Raw genomic sequence first — 18,093 nt, 5'->3', positions numbered from 1 at the left:
GCGACTTTTGTCACAATTCTTAGTATAAAAGCTTTTTATTTTATCGAAATTACAATGCTTTTTTTGGATCAAAAAAGCCTGTTTCCTGCTTCAAGTGTTTTGCTCTTTGCATGCACTTATTTTTAAATACTAACGACGTCCGAGTGGCACCCGAAGAGAAGGATCTCCGTTATAACTGGGGCACATGTTGCACCAGCTCTTCGATGGAACGTCGTAGTGTTTCTTGCCACCGACCCTGACTGCTCCATAGTATATCCCTGCATACTTCAAGCAGTGCTTGCGGAAGAAAATTTTTTTTTGACATAGCTTAGACATATCCCAAAAGAAAGCGTTGTCACACTGTAACCGAGTCCAGCCATAGTGTTGACCCTGTGAAGAACATACATATATGTTATTTGCCGGCTGGGAGGTCCGTATGGTGAAAAACTGTGACCGAGGTCTTGAAAATGCTGCCCGAGGCCGTAGGCCGAGGGCAGCATTTTCAAGGCCGAGGTCACAGTTTTTCACCATACGGACCGACCCTTAGCCGGTAAATAACATATTTATTGTTTTTAAACTTGACAAAATTCTTTCCGAAAGAACCCAAATGATTTATGGCCGTAAATACGGCAAGATCTTCCATAGACTGAACAATTTTTGAGTGAGTAAATGGTAGTTAAAATACAGGTGATGCAAATTTAAGAGAGATGCCTCAGCGAAACATTTTCATTTCCGTAACGATAAAGGTGATTTAAAAGGCTTCCAAACAAACTTTGAAACATTATTTTTACAAGTATCTGTCACAATCTGACACCTGTCAATTAGAGAGCGCGCAAGAAAAAAAAAGCGTAGGAACATTTGAAAACAAACAGAACTAGTTTGGCAAGGACTGTCACGACAATGTTTTCTTCAAAATCAGTTAATGATCTAACGGAATGTATTATTCACTCTCATCGACCATTCATTCATGTACGAAGATTTACCTCTGTTCATTAAGTAAACGGCGAGGAAAGTAATTGTGAGCAAATTCAATTTTTTTATTTTGAAGTTGTGAGAGTTTGCTCGTTTGTTTGCTGTAATGGCGTGTTTAACTCTGATCTTTCCTTCACAAAAACTTAATTCGAACGGCACACTCCAACGAGACACAAGGGAATGTAATGCGGCCTTTTCTCAAAAAATTCCTTCAATTTCTGTTGTGCAATTTAAGGTACAAATTTCCAAATTGAACGGAATTGGAAAGACTCACCAGGAGCGTATATTTGTTGTACAACTTAAATTAAAACTTCGCTCGCTCTTTCACTATGAACAAATTGCTCGAGAAAATTCAGATATTAAATGAATGAAAGTTCCATCGTTCAGTTTAACTGTAACCAAATACCTCACGTTCCAACTTTCTGGGTACTTTTTGTGAACGATTAAAATTAATTGCAGAAGGTTTTTAGGCCGCTTATCAACCAACGTAATTACACTATTGTTTATACAAATTCATTCTGAAACCAATATTTTTCTGTCAACCAAAGTGATTTGATAGAGAGAAAAGAGAGGATTCATAAGTTATTTATCGGCTTGAGGTAGTGACCGACGTGTTTGCTTAAAAATACTGCCCAGCCGGAAAACGAGGTATATTTATGAAGAATGACAACGAAAGTTGGGATGTCTCGGCGACTCACGAAAGCGTTACCGTGGCCCGTGGGCAGAGATAGGAAAATACTGACCGGGTAAAGAACCAACCAGATTGCAAGATTCGTTACCGTGCCCTCTAAAAAAACAATAAAGATACTTAGATACTTAGCTTCAATGAGATACCGTCTTCATTCTTTGAAAAGAATATTGAAATGTAAATTGTTGTTTGAAAGTTATGCGCTTTGGATTGAAAGTTAGTTATGCGAATGTTATGTCAAATAGTGAAGCCTACACTTGCGAGGTTATTTACAGCTAGAATATATCTACTGCATGGCGATCTATCATGATCACTAGTACTACTAGTAGCTACTCGCTCTCTATTTGATAAATAAGTTCCATATTGCTCATCGGATAATTATCAAACAGTACATCTGAATGTCATGAAATTACTTATAGTTAAGACAACAAATGATGGTAACTTTTTGGTGTGTTTTCGACTTTTCACAAAGCAACATCACCTTTCAAATATCTTGGGTCAATTACAGACCAGCTCTCCAAAACTTTCTGTGTAAGGAAATATCTAGGTTTTACGTATTTCCCCCCCCCCCCCCAGGGTAAGTTTTGAATTTTGGTTTGAAACCAAATCAGCAGTAATTCTACATTGCCTTGGATTTTTGTGCTATTTTATCGAAATGTTTTGAAGCTAAGCCGGAGGATAGACTTACACAAGCGTAGCAGACATCATGTTTGTTGCAAGCTTTGTTGAAATATCTTTTGTAAGGAAACGGCAGGTTTCCAGGGATGCTGCAGCCATTCGTTACACAATACCCTTTCACCTCTAGATTCAAGGACGAGAATAACAGCAAGCCCAAGACAATGAGGTTTGCCGTTGTCATGTCGAAATTCTGTGAAACAAATGAACCAGTTAGCACCTAAAACGAGTAATTCACAAACTGCACGTCTCACTTTCTCTTCTCTTGTAATGCGAAACGTATTGCAACCCCTGACCTGACAATGTTTCAAACTATTTCAGAAAGTAAATGATTCCCCTACCCCTCCTCAAAATCAAAGTGCTCTGTGAGCAAACTCGTGAATTGACACATGATTTTTTAGATTATGTTTAATGTTATCTGGTTTAGGGAATTTTGTGGTTGATTGTCATATCTAGAGTACGAGCAGTAGTTCAGTGTTCGCTAATGTAGCAAAGAAACAAAGTAACGTTGGGATAAGAAGGCATTACCATTGAAATGATCATGCTATTACATTTGGCAAGGTGGATGATGTCATGTGTTTTAAACGTCTATCATTTTTGTTTCTGGTTTAAGAGAAAAGGTTGGAAGTAAATGTGGGTGAAAAGTGAGATTTATTGTCTTTCGTTGTAAATATTAGAAAATCAAGGCAATACTGTCTTAATGAAAACATTAACGATTCCCTCTTTATCAAAAGAGACAAACGGGAACGAGTTTTGAGTGATATAACTAAGCTAAGCCTGCCACCGTCATTTTGGATCTCCGCCTGGGTAGATTTAAGTCACGTGCTAGGCAACGTAAAATTAATAACAAGATAGAATTTCATTTCAGGCCTATTTACCAATTTTGTGGTGTGTAACTTTCGCATTTTAGTACGTTGTATGTATGTTGAATCTTCAAATTGTCTTGAAACTTAAAAGAAAATTGTTCTTTTAAAATTCACTGAAAATCGGTAGCTAAAACTGTTTGTTTAGGTGTTATTTGATTTTCGTGTTAACTTGTTATTTCGTCAGTCGCCGGCATCTTTTGTTGCTTCACACAGGAAAAACACACACGACGAAACGTAATGATCAATTTTGTCCTCAATCTCACGCTATAACAGAAAAAGCTTTTGAACATCTGTAAACTCCGAGCGCTTCGCAGTAAGTGATATTTTCAATGAATCTTCGGATTGTTTTCAAGTTCAAGGATTGTAAATTACAATTTTATGAAAAACGAAGGTTGTTCTGTTATTTCAGTGTGAATCCTTGCATGCCTGCCAGTCGCTGGCGCCGCTTGTTGAAACTAAAACGTAAAAAAAAAACTCTTTAAAGATTATAATTGGCTTCTTTTTCACCCCACCACTATTCTTAGCAACAAAGGTCGCCATTTCGTCTTTTTATTGCTCGCCAAAAACTATCAAATGCACTCAAAAGCCTAAAATCTAAAAAAAGTTTACAGGAATCGACCAATCGAGCGAGCGAGCGAGCGAGCGAATGCCATTCCCCACATCGTACCTATAACTCGCTCTTGCGCATGCGCGCAATTCACGAGTTAAAAAGAGAAACCATCCATCTATAACCCAAAGACTCTGAAATCTCAAATCCATTTTACGATTAAATGTTCTCCTCTGAAACCGTGACGACCTCGAGAAAAACTGACTAAAGACAACAGTGGTAGTTCAATTGTCCAAATATACCAGTTGCTTATTTATACGAATAGAAATCGAGTCGAGCTGTTAAAGAAAAGCGATATGATATGTATTTAGTGTTATGGCTAGCTAAAAGCATTATGTTCACATATAATTTTAAACTGATTTCTTTACCTACCCTTCAAAGATCTGTTGTCCACTTAAATAGCAGCAAGTGGTGTGGTGCGAATCCTCTGTGAGTTCTAATATATTCTGTTAAGTCCGGAGTTTTCACAGATAATTTACATTGTAAATTAAGTAAATAAGTAATAAGTAAATCATTCTAGGTGATACTTTTATCATGGCGTTCGGACGCGGCTTCAAGCTCTCCGCAAATTTATGTGTGTTTCTCTGTATTTACATCACTTTGGAGCTCTTCAGGTTCTCAGATGTATATGAGAACACTTTGCTTAACGATAGAGAGACGTATTTTGTTTCCCAGATGAATTGCAGGGCTGAAGTTGCTGGTGCTTCATTTCATCGAAAAGAACCGACCCGGAGGCAAGAGTCTAATGGACGACTGAAGAGTGTTATGCTTTGTAAGCTTTTTCATCGTGCCTGTTTTGCTTTGACTCTTATTGCTCTTGCTGGTGACATTGAGATTAATCCCGGCTACCAGACATTTGCTGATATCAAGTCCACTAGAGGTCTCAAGATTGCTCACTTGAATATACGAAGTCTCGCAAACAAAACCGACTCTCTGCGTCTTGAGGGAATTAACAACAAAACTTTTGACGTGCTAACTCTGTCCGAGACTTGGCTGGATTCCTCAACAAGTGATGCTGAAATAAAACTCCCTGGATTTGTGTGCATAAGGTTAGATCGCACTGGCAATAAAGAGGGATATGGCGGAGTTGCTATGTATGTAAGAGAAGATTTGGCGTTTCGTTTGCGGAATGATATCAATACTGGTGGACAGGAATGTTTATGGATTGAGTTAATTCGAGATAAATGTAAGCCAACGTTATTATGTTGCGCTTATAGAGCACCAGATGCCGATCTCCGCACTTTTATTTCGTCTCTGCGAGATAGTATACCTGCTGTTGATCTTGAAAAATCGGATGTGGTCATTTTAGGAGATCTAAACGCAAACATGATGCCTAATTCAAAATTGCCCAAGAAAGACAAACAACTACTTCTCAACTTCTCGCGCGCTTTTGACTTCACACAGCTGATAAAAGAGCCTACTCGAATATCTGACACCTCACGGACCTTGATTGACCTGATTTTTGTCAATAATGAACATCGCATCGTTAAATCTGGTGTTGTTCCGTTTCCATTGAGCGACCATTACCTGGTGTTTTGCATTCTAAAGACTGGTGTGCACACAAAAGCACATCCAAGAATGTTTGAGTATCGCTCTTACAAGAATTTCGATGCGAATTCATTTAACGAAGATCTTAGGAATGTTCTTTGGCACGTCGTTGACAATGAAAACAATATCGATGACGCTTTATTAACTTGGAACAAACTGTTTTCAGAAGTTGCAGACGATCATGCACCTGTCAAACGACGACGTGTGAAGGGAACACCTATTCCTTGGATGAATAGCAAAATTAGCGAATCAATGAGAGATCGAGACTGGTATCATCGTAAAGCACGTAAATCGAACTCAGAAAAGCACTGGAACACTTACAGGAAACTGAGGAACAAAGTAAACCGCTTAGTAAAATCTGCTAAGTCGAAATATTACTGCGAAATGATCGAGGAAGCCAGAGGAGATCACGGCAAAATGTGGAAAGCTGTAAACGAAGCTTGCAATCGTAATTCATCCTCAGAAAAGGTTCAGTGCATCATTTCCGATGGCATTCAGCACACCACTTCCAAATCCATTGCTGTTGCTTTGAATAGCTTCTTTGCATCCATAGGCAAGCGCCTAGCTGACAAAATAACGACTACCTGGTCGAATTGCAACTTGGTTTTAGAACAACCGTTGTCTCAGTTCCAGTTAACTGAACTAGAGGAATCGTTTGTGCTTCAGCAGCTTACCTCTTTGAAGACAAATAAAGCAATTGGTTTGGACAAAATTAGTGCTAGACTACTCAAGAGCTCTGCTAATACAATCACTCCCTCCATCACTAAGCTGTTGAATCGATCGATTCTTACTGGTAAATTTCCTAAATTATGGAAATGCTCAAAAATTACAGCCTTGTTTAAATCAGGCGACCGGTCAAATGCATCGAACTATCGACCTATCTCTATTTTACCGACACTCAGTAAAATTCTCGAGAAAGCCGTGCATTCCCAGCTGTACCAGCACTTGGTTATTAACAACCTTCTCACAAGGAAACAGTTTGGATTCAGGAAGGGGCTCTCTACTGAATCTGCTTTGACATCATTTGCTGATGAAGTCTTATTGAACATGGAACAAGGTAAACTGTGTGGGGCCGTGTTTTTGGATTTAACCAAGGCTTTCGACACTGTGGACCATCGGATTTTGTTACGCAAGCTCTCCAAAATTGGTTTATGTGAGAACTCGCTTCAGTGGTTCCGCTCTTACATTACTGACAGGAAACAGCGTACATGTTGTGGGAATGAGTTGTCTGATGAATTGCCAGTTACCCATGGGGTCCCTCAGGGAAGTATTCTGGGTCCTCTGCTATTTGTCATCTACATTAACGATTTGCCAAGCGTTCTAGATGCCTGTCAAGCATCACTTTATGCAGATGACACGGTGATCTACTGCTATGGGTCTTCCTCTCAGGAGCTGACTGAAAAGCTCAACCAAGACCTCCTGGCTGTGGCGAAATGGCTGAATGAACATAAGTTAACACTGAATCTGGACAAAACCAAATGCATGCTTATAGGCAGTAACAAGAAGTTACAGAGGAAAATAGCTCTAACTGTTTCAATCTTTGATCATTGTATAAACAATGTTACTTGTTTTAAATATCTTGGAATCTTAATATCGTCTGATTTTTCGTGGACAAATCATGTCGAATACATGGCAGGGAAAGTTAATCAAAGGCTCGGCCTACTTAGACGCATTAAGCATTTGTTACCGTTTAAGGCGCGCATCCTTTTTTATAAAAGCCTTGTTATGCCCTTATTCGAGTATGCTGATTTAGTTTGGGGAGACAAACATAATGTAACTTTAATGTCTAGTTTGCAAGTGCTTCAAAATAAGGCGGCTAAAATAATATTAGATCGACCACTGTATTCCTCTGCGTCTGATGCGTTAACTACACTGAAGTGGTTAACACTAGAAAAAAGGCGCTTCCAGCGCCGATGCGTACATGTATATAAATGTCTTAATGGTCTCACGCATCACGAACTAACATTAGTCACTCAGCAAGAACAGCATAGTTACAACACAAGAAATAAAGCAAACCTCAAAATTCCATCCGTTAAAAGAAACTGGGGCAAACAAAGAACTGGCTATCATGCTGTAAGTGATTTTAACTCGCTGGACAAAACTATACGAGCCTCTGATAATGTAAATATTTTGAAGCGTCAGATTTTTAATTCATTGATTTAAGTTTTGTATTACACATAAGATACATTAGTTTTTAGTAGCATCTTTTAGCATTTTTATTCATTGTAAATTTTTAATTTTTAATTTTCGAGGTCCTTTTTGTAAACCACTTTTTAGTGAAAAAGTTTCCTCATTAAAGATTTGTCATTATTATTATTATTGTAGCTTTACAACGATCGAGGAAGCTCAGGGCATCAAGTTGTCCATTTCCTTGCTCGCTTAAAGCTTCTACGCATGATCCTCAGAGTTGCAGCAGCTCGAGAGGATTTCCGTCTATGCCCGAGCATTTTTGTTGAGTAAGTGAGGGCCGTAATGTTTTTCACTCTGCTAGTGCTTTAGTAGGCTTGGCGTGTTCCGGATTCAGCGAGAACTAAAGAACGCGTTGTAAATGGTAATTAGAAGATGTTAGAGAAGGTTTTTTTTAATCGTTATGCAACGATAAAAATTAACTATGGTCCAAGAAATCAGAAGTGGCAATCATTACATCGAAGAACATGTACCATCTACTCAATTAAGCGTTCCCGAAGTCACCTCCTGAATCTCACCTTACACAAACATCATTTGACGCGCTCACCCTAACGCGCACGTGACATTCTTTCCACATATATTTTGCTCCCTCGCCTTTCACAATTAACAAACTTACTCTGTGTAAAGTTTAATGCAGAGAATATTACGTGACGATTTCCTTTCTTTGAGCGTTTAATCGTATGGCAGCTGGTTAGCGTTTTGTTGTACTGATTTAGGGAAGTTACGTGAAAAAAAAAACATTGCGTCAGTAAAATCGGACCTTTACATTTGACTGTTTTTCTGTCAAGTTTTAGAACCCACCTTGCTCTCACTTCCTTTTTATCTTAGTCTGATCTGTTCTGTTTACTTCCTTTGTAAGTTACGCTCGCAGCGAGCATCATTTGTTACACTTGACATAGCGTGTACGTGATTGAATTTTTTTCTCCCTCTTGCTTGCTCCGTAAGCGCTTAACGGGCGATAAATAGCTGTACATATGTTTCCATAGTGTAAATGCAGTATTTTTTCCCTAAGAAAATGTGTACAGTTTTCCGCAGCTCGCCGAGGTTTTATTGGATACCACTGTACCTAGCGCATAATACTAGAGATGGGGAAGATAAATGACACACACTTACTAATGCAGTTTCCTTCATATTTATTTTCTGAAAATGCCCCGCGGAAAACGCAGGAGACCCTAATTTTAAACAGTTTTTGGATGAGCATGCCACCTTCGTCGCTCGATATTTACTTCTCGTTCTTACACCTTCAAAATCTCACGCTACGCCCCTGGTTTGGAAGAAGATTTAAACCTCTCGAAGAAATCTGAATAAGTCTCGCTTTCGGAGTTGTCAGAAGATGTTGAGAAGACGACCTCAGTGTCCGTCTAGAGGTGCGATAATTCAGTAAGTCACCGATGTAGAAAGGCACTGCTCTATTAAGAGCGTTGTAGAGCACTAAAAGAATTTTCTTAACTATATGGTAACGGATAGGAAGCTAGTGGTGCTTTTTTAGGATAGAGGTCATACGATCAAATTTTCTAGTAGGTGTAACAATTCGATCGAGCTGCTGTCTTTTGAACGGATTGTAATCATGAAAGTAACTGCTGAGGTAGACCATATAGCAGCGAGTTACAGTTATCTAATTTCGAAGTAATAAAGGTATGAGCAACAATGGGAGGCCTTACAACTTGATTTTATGTGTTCCTCAAGGTTAAAACAATCGTCAAATGACGCTAAGATTACGTGCAGAGGATGATGGTTCAACGGTCACGTTGCCGATTTGATGATTTTGTTTCAAAGTAGTTTCAATAGACTAAATGCCCGGCAGGCAGAAATTTTCACACAATTTCCACTAAAAGGTTTTGCTCCAAACTTCTTAAGAATATCAGGTGTTTGCCTAGAAATTACAAGTGATTCCAAAATTTGTATTTTTATTGGATAAATTCTCCGAGCTTGTGCATTGAATATAAGTCGCTTGGTTGTCGCTAGTAAGGAATTCTACGCTTCTGGTCAGACGGCTGGGCACAGTCTAAAAGTTGTTGTTCATTTAATGATCTAGCACTCACACTTTGATATATGACATTGTTTTCCAATTTTTAAAACTTAATATTTGAAATAGTAAACTGTTCAACTTTGGCAGCCTGAGCTGGTTATTATCAGTTTTTACGGCTGAGTACATGTATGTGTGAATGCATGTGTATATGTATGTATGTATGTGTGCATGTATGTATGTATGTATACTGAATTGACCTCTCCACCAATGGGGCTTTTCAGGGCTAAATTAGAAACAACCACATTATAATATAAGATAAACATAGTATTTAAAAATACTAACTGACAGGAGGCAGACCAGTTGGCTACATACAAAGTGCAGCACATGAGTTGAACTGTGACGCTGGGAAACCGAGAACAAATCCAGTAAGTAGCAAGGTCAGTGGAGGGCTGGAACCCGGGAACATCAGATTACAAGCCCTCACCACTCGGTCACACTGCCTCCACATTTGAATCGTCCGCATGGATTGTTTTCAGTCAAAAATCGCTATTTAGTTTGCGTGAGGTGGCAGACTAAAGAATGATCCCTAAAGGACGCAGGACCATTAGGCAACAACACCGGAACAGAATACCAACCTAGTAAATTTTGTTTTATGATCTACCTATTTCTGATACAAGGGATCAATTGACGAAGAATTAAATGGACGGAACAGCCACCCAGTTTTTGGGGTTATAGCTAAACTGTGTACGGTGTAGGGTCTTTTCTGTTTAAAAGATCAGATTTCGTTCACCCATAGTTTCATTCTTTATTTCCCACATTTTGAATGAATTTTCTTTGCTATTCTCTATCATACATCAACACATCTGTCCTTTCTCATTCAACTGCACATTCTCACATATTCAGCGGCCTATTAGGATCTCCGAGATTTTTGGCGCATGCTGCCTGACACCAGGAAGGCGGATTTTTCTCCCAATACAGGTGACCAAAGGATCTAACAGCTGTGTAGTAAGCATCTGCACCCAGTTTCTTGCATCTTTTCTTTTTGTTCAGCAGATCCCCGAGACTGAACCAGCGTTTTCCATTTTTTTCGCACAGTGTGTACATGTCGCTTTTAAAGGCCTCATCACATTGTCTCTGATCCCATCCGTAGAGCTCTCCCTGGAAAGGTTGACCACACACATCCATTACAACAATTCGAGCCGAATTCTCGAAATTTAGCAGAACGAAGGTTAATATCAGTTGTAGTTTTATTAATAGTAAAATTCTTAGGTAATGCTCCAACATTTTAAAATGGGCAGGGGAAGACTGGGGGCAGGTGCCTTCAGTTTGGGACCTTGTTTTTATGATTCCTAACCCACAAATATTGGTTGTAATATTATAAACTGACTATATAATTGTAAAAAAGAGAGAGCGTAGCGTGGCGTGAAGACTTACGCAGTAATAGCAAACATCGTGTTTGTCGCAAGCCGGAGTGAAGGTTTTTTTGTACGGAGCCGGTAAGCCAAGCGGGACACTGCATCCATTGGCATTGATTTTACAATCTGAACTTGAGTTCACTTCCCAACTCATCGACAACAGCAGCAACCATATGAATGTGGGAACAGACAAGTTACCCATGATAATCCTGTGAAGAGATGATAGACTAATTCACATTTAAGGGCATAAGGTAATCCGGGATTCCACTGGTTTTTCCTTGATTAAGTTCTGTGATTAGTTTAAAAAACTCGCGCCATCTTAACCAATTGGATGCAGAACGCGACGTGATCACTCGTGATTTCCGCGCTTTAGAAATATTTGCTTGATTTTTTTTGAGTGATCATCGGTTCTTTAGCAAATTTGCTGCCGTCGTGATTGGCTATTGCCGCTATTTTGCCTCTGGTTTTACGTCACTCAGTTAAAATGCGCTCCGACAACTCATTCCCAATTTTCTTGATGGAAACTTTGAAAACCCACAGATGAGGATGGATGTCGTGCATAAGTTGTCGTTACGCAACTCAAAATAATTCTGCTTTAACTTGAATGTATTTGTTTTTAGAAGATCATAGCCATAGTTTCAAGTTCAAGTGAAATAGTATTAGTTTGCCCTCTAAAGGGGTCTTGCTACGCCAAGTACAGGAAGTATCAAAACCAAATCAAATAAAATCGACAAAGCATAAGTGCTCGCTGTGGAAAAAATGTAGGTTAGATGGGATGAAAAGTGTGTGATAGCAAATAACCAGATATTTTACCATAGCGAATAAAAACTGAAATAAATAAAGAAAGAGAGAACTACGTGTGAAAGAAAAGGAAAGACCCAACACCGTACACGACAACCTCGTTGTCTCGCATTGTTTACGGCCGGATGGAACTACGATCACTAAGGAAGCTAGTAAGCTCGTATATTGCACCCACTGTGTTTAATCGTCTTCAGAGCCTTTGTATCCTGACAAAACGTGGTAATAGGGGAGGTTATCGACGCTCTGGATCTGGTTTCCAATCTATTCGGTCGTTAGGAAATCTTGACGGTCAACGAGAATCAATTGCTTATTCGCGTAGTTGCCATGTTAACATGCTAATTTGATTCAAATTAACACCTCACATCACATGCAGTTTAACCATCCATATCGTTTTAAATATGCTAATTCTGCTAACCTGACCACTGTACCACAAAAACCATGTTTATCGCCGCCTCTGTGTTCTACTTCAAAGAATCTACATTTTTGTTTACTCAACACTAGATCAATTAGAAACAAAGCCATGGCAGTGAAAGACTTTGTTGTTGACAATGATATCGATATACTCACGATGACTGAGACATGGCTTCGTCCTGGTAGTAATGACTCTGTGGAAATTAGTACCTTGTGTTCTATGGGATACAGAGTGATACATATACTGATACTGTCACTCTTGAATTAATGGATTTTCACCTACGCATGGTGCGCTATGTAAAAATTCTGCTTGTCTATCGACCCCCTGGCTTGTCAACATCATTGTTGTTAGAGGAATTTTCTAAGCTTTTGGAACATATTACTGCCGATCTACGACATAAGCGATTGTTAATTGTTGGTGACTTTAATATCCATGTCGACAATTCCAATGATGCTACCGCTAGACAATTTCTGGACTTGCTGGACTCCTTTGATCTCGTGCAGCATGTCAGAGAAAACACATGCTAACGGACACACTCTTGATTTAGTAATATCTAATGCAATGGATCATTTTGTTAACGACGTTAAAACAACTGATCTTGTCATCTCTGATCACTTTGCTGTTCATTCAACTCTACACCTAGAAAAGCCCAGATTTGTAAAGAGGGCTGTCTCTTCTCGAAATCTACGCCGTATTGATATGAATTCTTTCCGAAGTGATATTGAAAGTTCTGTTCTTCTTCAACATCAAGATGATCTCCATGTAGTTGTGAATAATTATGATGAAGTCTTACGATCACTACTGGACAAGCATGCTCTTGTGAAAGAACGAGTTGTCACTGTCCGTCCATCTGCGCCCTGGTACACAGTTGAAGTCACTGCTGAGAAGCGGAAACGAAGACAACTTGAACGTAAATGGCGAGCATCAAGACTCCCTGCTGACCGCGTACGTTATGTACACCAATGTAACGTTGTGATCAATCTGATTAAGTCTCTTAAGTTGGAGTACTATTCGTCTTTTATTAAAGAAAACTCTGGTTATCAAAAAGTTTTGTTCAAAACTGTTCAAAAGCTACTTCAAAAGCCAACTGTTAACTACTATCCATCCTCCAAAAACGGCCGTATGCTTGCTGATGAATTTGCTACCTTTTTCACTACTAAGATTGATACACTACATAATGATCTCATTGTTAAAAAGAAAGCTCTTATTTACTCTGCTGATTGTGTCACTGCTAAGGTACTCACAATGTCTTCGCTTAAATTTTCAACTTTTACTGAGATGAAGCTTGACATCAGGGAACTAACTGCAACACTGTTCTCGAAGTCCTGTGTCTTGGATCCATTACCATCCTCTATTACCAAACAATGAATAGATCTATTGCTGCCTACTATTGTTAACATCATCAACCTCTCTCTTCGTGATGGCTGCAGGCCTACGTGTTTGAGATCAGCAGTATTGTCACCCCTGCTCAAGAAACCTGATGCAGACTTTTCACAACTCAAGAACTTTAGACCTATCTCCAATTTGAAAGCGCAATCAAAGATTATTAAGAAAAGTGTTGCTCTCCAGTTAACCAACTATCTGATGAACAATAATCTACTTGAAAACTTTCAGTCAGCCTACAAAGTTCATCATTCTACTGAAACTGTTATGGTGAAGGTGCAAGATGATATTCTGCATGTAATTGACAGAAATGAAGCCGTTGTACTACTTATGTTAGATTTATCTGCTGCATTTGACACTGTCTCATGAAATACTACTGGATAGGCTGTCTCAATGTTATGGTATAACAGGGTCTGTACTGAAATGGTTTGCATCCTGCCTATCATCTCGTACACAATTTGTTCAAATTGAATGCTCAAGATCTTCGTTACGTGAACTTAGTTGTGGTGTACCGCAGGGGTTTGTCCTTGGGCCTCTGTTATATGTTCTGTACACTTCACCAGTGGCTGATATCATAAAGTGACACAATCTTATTTACCATCTCTATGCTGATGACACTCAGCTTTATGTGTCATTTAAATTAGGAAGTGATGACCTTCTCTCCTCAGTAAAATGTAGAATTGGAATATGTGTTCAGGAAATCAACAATTGGATGATTCTTAATGGTCTTAAGCTAAATAAGAAAAAAACCGAGCTGCTTCTACTCAGTTCACGTTATCGGCCTAGTCCCTCATTGGAATTCGTTTGTGTTGGGGGTGAAACTATTCAACCGTCCTCTTCTGTTCGCAATCTTGGAGTGATACTCGATCCCAGTGCTAATATGGAAGACCACATTAAAAAGATCTGCAAAACATGTCATTTCCATCTAACTAATATTAGTAAGATCAGAACATATTTGGTTCGTGAATCTGCTGAAGCAATTATTCATGCTTTTGTGACCACTAACTTGGACTATGATAATGCGATTCTACATGGATTACCTAAAGCTCTCTTAAACCGCCTACAGCTAGTTCAGAATAGGGCAGTGCGCATTGTAACATTCACAAAGAAGTACGAACATATAACTCCCATCTTAATAGATTTACATTGGTTGCCTGTTGAATACCGTATTACTTATAAAATCTTATTGTTAGTATATAAGGCTATCAATGGACTTTCACCAAGTTATATATCCGATTTGCTCAGCTTTTGTACCAGCTCCTACTCTGCGTTCTTGTTCGAATAGGTTACTTCAAGTCCCGAGATCTAAGCTTAAGTCTAATGATGATCGAAGATTTTCTATTGCAGGACCTAAATTATGGAACAGCATACCCGCATCTTTAAGAAATGCCGATTCCTTGAATTCTTTCAAAAAACACTTAAAGACATATTTAATTCGCCAAGCCTTTTTTGATTTGTAAATATATTTCTATTTAATTCCCATGCTTATATATGTAGTTGTTAGATTTTTTTAGTGTTTTTTAATACATTTTGTGATATTGTTAAGCTCCTAGAGCAATTAGTGATATAGACGCTATATAAATAAAGTTATTATTTTTATTATTATTAAAATTATTACGTGAATGTGCTCTCTTTTTGAAGGCAGATTATGTGAATGAAAATAGGCAAAATTTTCAAAGCGTGACGATTATATTATCATGGCGAAAATTTTTTGCAAGTCCATGAAAAAAGGATAATACTAAATCGCACGAAACTTTACCTTTCTTTCTCCGAATTGTTTCTTCTTTTCTAACAAGACTAGTGCTGGAGACTGACACATGTGATCGGCAATTTGGACACAGAATACAAAAGATATGGAAAATGTTTGGTGGGAAAGAATTAAAAAAATCCTATATTTAGCTTAAACAAGAAGAATATTGCCGCATATAAAAAAAAAGATACTTGAGGATTAGCATTCATTTACCTACCGAGGTTTTTCTCCCACGTTTTCAAAATTTCTGATCCTGGCAAAGTTAAACCCCAGAAGAGTTGTAGGTAAATGACGAAGAGGGTCTTTTTATTTCCTAAGTAGCCCCTTCTCTTTCGCGAATGGCTTATGGATCTAAGTTTGGCGTGTGAATTTAGACGGGTGTACTGTAGTACCTTAAGATTATACTGTGTCAACTTCGGCACTTAACTTTTTCATTTGTGTAAAATGTTTTTTCAAAAGAACAAATTTCGGATGTCAATTGTTTATTAAAATCGGTTTTCACTCAAAATTGTAAAAGGTTTAATTTTTTACTGACTATTTCACTTTTGCGACCTTTTTAGACTGCGAATCCAATTTTTCTGGAACGAGTTCAATGTTATTAAAAACTGAATAAGCAAAAAGAAGTCGCACTCAAACGGAAAACAGTTATTCTAGTTTTCTTAGCTTGGTCATAGTCGCTGAAACCACATTTCAATATGTTATTTATCTTTCCTCGCCCTCCCATCCCTTCCCAACATTCTGATAACATTCTTGAAAAATCCTTCAGTCATTTTAACAAAAGATAAACTGAACAAGTGTGAGCTAAAAACTAAGGAACTTTAACTCTATTTTCTTTTAATCAACACTTTGAACCTCCATAATATCTAAAAGTAAATCATCTTGATTTGTCCCCTAGCAGTTTTCTCTACAGTTTAGACGATGAAATGTTGACTCCTTCAAACGTCTCTAGCCCAAAACTGATAACTATTTCGTTTGACGCACAATGCGTTTTTCTCATCATAGAAAAATCGCCTTTGATTGATCCACAGTTTTGTCCTTTAATCCCTCTACACCCAGGATCTCAACAGTAATTCTCCTTACTGTCTGCCATACAACTTTTATGATTTGGGTTTGGAGAATTTGGTATTGAATTGGCTAATGATTTCTTAATAGTCATTTCTCTTAATTCTCGTCACTTTCCGGCTTGGTGTAGTATTGATATTGTAAGGAGAGATTCTGTCTTGGTCACTCATGGGAGTTAAAGAGTTGACCATTAAGCCTCGAAGTGTGCGATTTTTGCCAGATTCCGCTTTAATGTCGCACTTTTATGAAAAAGAGTGATAAAGTAGCCAGTGAATTAGTATGGTACATAGGACGTTGCGTTCTATCAAGATGCAAATCCCTATTGAAAAGAAAGCTTCTAAATAAATGCTCACTTAGAACTGAGGACTGACGGATTTGTCACGAACTAATGAAAAAAAAAAGTGTTAATGTAAAAGTTGATATTCCTTAAAAAATGATGAAACGCAAATTTTAAAATTGAAACGGTGAGAATAACCAATCCCAGTAGAATTTTATGTCAAGTCTACTAAATGAATTTAAAGAAAATGTGTATATTGAGTAAATTTCATTAAATTATCGTTATCACAAACCATGGGTAATTACGAAAGAGGAAGAGCTCTCTACTGCAAACAGTGCAAGCAATGAGATATGGTAAACTATCTTTTCACTGTTTGGAAGCTTTTAAGCAGGTCACTTTTTAATAGGAAAATTAAATTGAAAAATAACACTGGAAAACTCTTTTTTTACAGAAAGACGATTCTACGGCCAAACAGTGTCAAAACGAGTTGTCTGTAGGGCATCGAAGCGCGAAATCCGATATTCACGATTTTCTCTTTGATAAATGAATAACATCCTTTCATTTGGCGACCAAGCTCAAAATCTATCATCTGTCTTTGTCTCTTCCAAAAATTCCTGTTTATTAATCTGAAATTAAACACCACCTTAAAAATGTTATCAGAAATAAATGCAAAAAGTCTTTTTAACAAGTGTCTCCTTATCAGTCCGCAAACACGGAAGCCAAGCTCTTAAAAAGCTAAAACAACCTGATGTGAACAGACCCTCCAAAATCTCAACTTGTGGACGGCTATCAAAAAATGTTTACCAGTTTGCCAAAAAAACTTAATAACAGCGTACCATTTGCCTGGCTTTTAAACATCCTATCTCTATAAGATAATTTGATTTTTTTTATGGGCGATGTCGATAACAGAGCCTTTCCTCAATACAGTACCATAGTACTACTGTACCTTTTCGCCGTCTTGCGAGACCCTTGAGGTGTACTAAAATCTCACTTTGTAAAAAGGGAACAAAACTTTTCCCACTCAATGCGTGCGAAGCTGACAGACGGACTGAAATTCAACCTAAGTTTTACTTCTTGAAACTTTTGGAAAAGTACACAAATAGCAGATTATTTATCAAAACATGCGTCATTTCATTCTTGAGAAATTAGCTGTCACGCATGGGTAAACTAATATGTGCAATTTCGTCGTCAGGGCGGTAAGCGGTAAAAACGCCCCCGAGCTGAGTTTACTTATTCGCAGGCTTTTCTTCTTTCAAAAATAAACACCATTTGTCGCTATTTGAAAATGATTTTATATAAAAAGGCTTTTCTTTATTAACAGGAAATTTATCGGTAAATTTGGACAATATTATAACATATTGCACGACAGTAAATCGACTAAAATGTTTTTTAACGTCAGTTTAATTTTTTAGGAATCAGAACTCGTTGCTGTTCGTTTTTAGTGAAAGACCAATATAAAACTGAGATCAATCCAAGCCAAACTGTTTTTCTTAACCTCTTGT

At 38.1% G+C, this 18,093-nt stretch overlaps 3 protein-coding genes across 6 annotated transcripts; 1 reads left to right on the top strand and 2 right to left on the bottom strand.

The window, feature by feature from the left end:
* Window positions 1–16: 16 nt before the first annotated feature.
* Window positions 17–2,568, bottom strand: LOC113666173 (uncharacterized). Its single transcript, XM_027181932.2, has 2 exons — window positions 2,328–2,568; window positions 17–369 (listed from the first exon to the last, which is right to left on the bottom strand). Exons 1-2 carry the CDS (start codon window positions 2,496–2,498, stop codon window positions 130–132), a joined length of 411 nt encoding a protein of 136 aa, XP_027037733.2. The 5' UTR covers window positions 2,499–2,568; the 3' UTR covers window positions 17–129.
* A 1,753-nt stretch (window positions 2,569–4,321) lies between these two features.
* Window positions 4,322–7,791, top strand: LOC149047863 (uncharacterized). The gene is made up of 2 exons (XM_089198764.1): window positions 4,322–6,128; window positions 7,661–7,791. The coding sequence occupies exons 1-2, from the start codon at window positions 4,322–4,324 to the stop codon at window positions 7,789–7,791; spliced, it is 1,938 nt and encodes a 645-aa protein (XP_089054890.1).
* A 2,491-nt stretch (window positions 7,792–10,282) lies between these two features.
* On the bottom strand, window positions 10,283–17,695 carry LOC113666189 (conodipine-P2). 4 transcript variants are annotated; one of them, XM_027181952.2, is made up of 3 exons: window positions 17,538–17,695; window positions 10,926–11,115; window positions 10,283–10,649 (listed from the first exon to the last, which is right to left on the bottom strand). In XM_027181952.2, exons 2-3 carry the CDS (start codon window positions 11,106–11,108, stop codon window positions 10,383–10,385), a joined length of 450 nt encoding a protein of 149 aa, XP_027037753.2. In that variant the 5' UTR covers window positions 11,109–11,115; window positions 17,538–17,695; the 3' UTR covers window positions 10,283–10,382. The 4 variants fall into 4 exon arrangements, with proteins under 4 accessions (XP_027037753.2, XP_027037752.2, XP_089057098.1 ...); XM_027181951.2 differs by lacking the exon at window positions 17,538–17,695 and adding an exon at window positions 15,470–15,655; XM_089200972.1 differs by lacking the exon at window positions 17,538–17,695 and adding an exon at window positions 12,275–12,331.
* Between the last annotated feature and the right edge of the window lie 398 nt (window positions 17,696–18,093).

Source organism: Pocillopora damicornis, chromosome 3, assembly GCF_964200805.1.
Source record: "Pocillopora damicornis chromosome 3, jaPocDami1.2, whole genome shotgun sequence".
In the NCBI taxonomy this organism is placed as follows: Eukaryota; Metazoa; Cnidaria; class Anthozoa; order Scleractinia; family Pocilloporidae; genus Pocillopora; species Pocillopora damicornis.
The sequence above is the reverse complement of the archived record's forward strand: the minus strand, read 5'-3'. Positions and strand labels throughout refer to the sequence as shown.

Coding starts and splice junctions, on each gene's coding strand:
- LOC113666173 (XM_027181932.2), bottom strand. CDS start 2,498: ATGACAACGGCAAACCTCATTGTCTTGGGCTTGCTGTTATTCTCGTCC. Junction 370..2,327: donor ATGATGTCTGCTACGCTTGT/GTAAGTCTATCC, acceptor TGTTCTTCACAG/GGTCAACACTATGGCTGGAC.
- LOC149047863 (XM_089198764.1), top strand. CDS start 4,322: ATGGCGTTCGGACGCGGCTTCAAGCTCTCCGCAAATTTATGTGTGTTT. Junction 6,129..7,660: donor GAATCGATCGATTCTTACTG/GTAAATTTCCTA, acceptor TTATTATTGTAG/CTTTACAACGATCGAGGAAG.
- LOC113666189 (XM_089200972.1), bottom strand. Junction 10,650..10,925: donor ACGATGTTTGCTATTACTGC/GTAAGTCTTCAC, acceptor CAACCTTTCCAG/GGAGAGCTCTACGGATGGGA.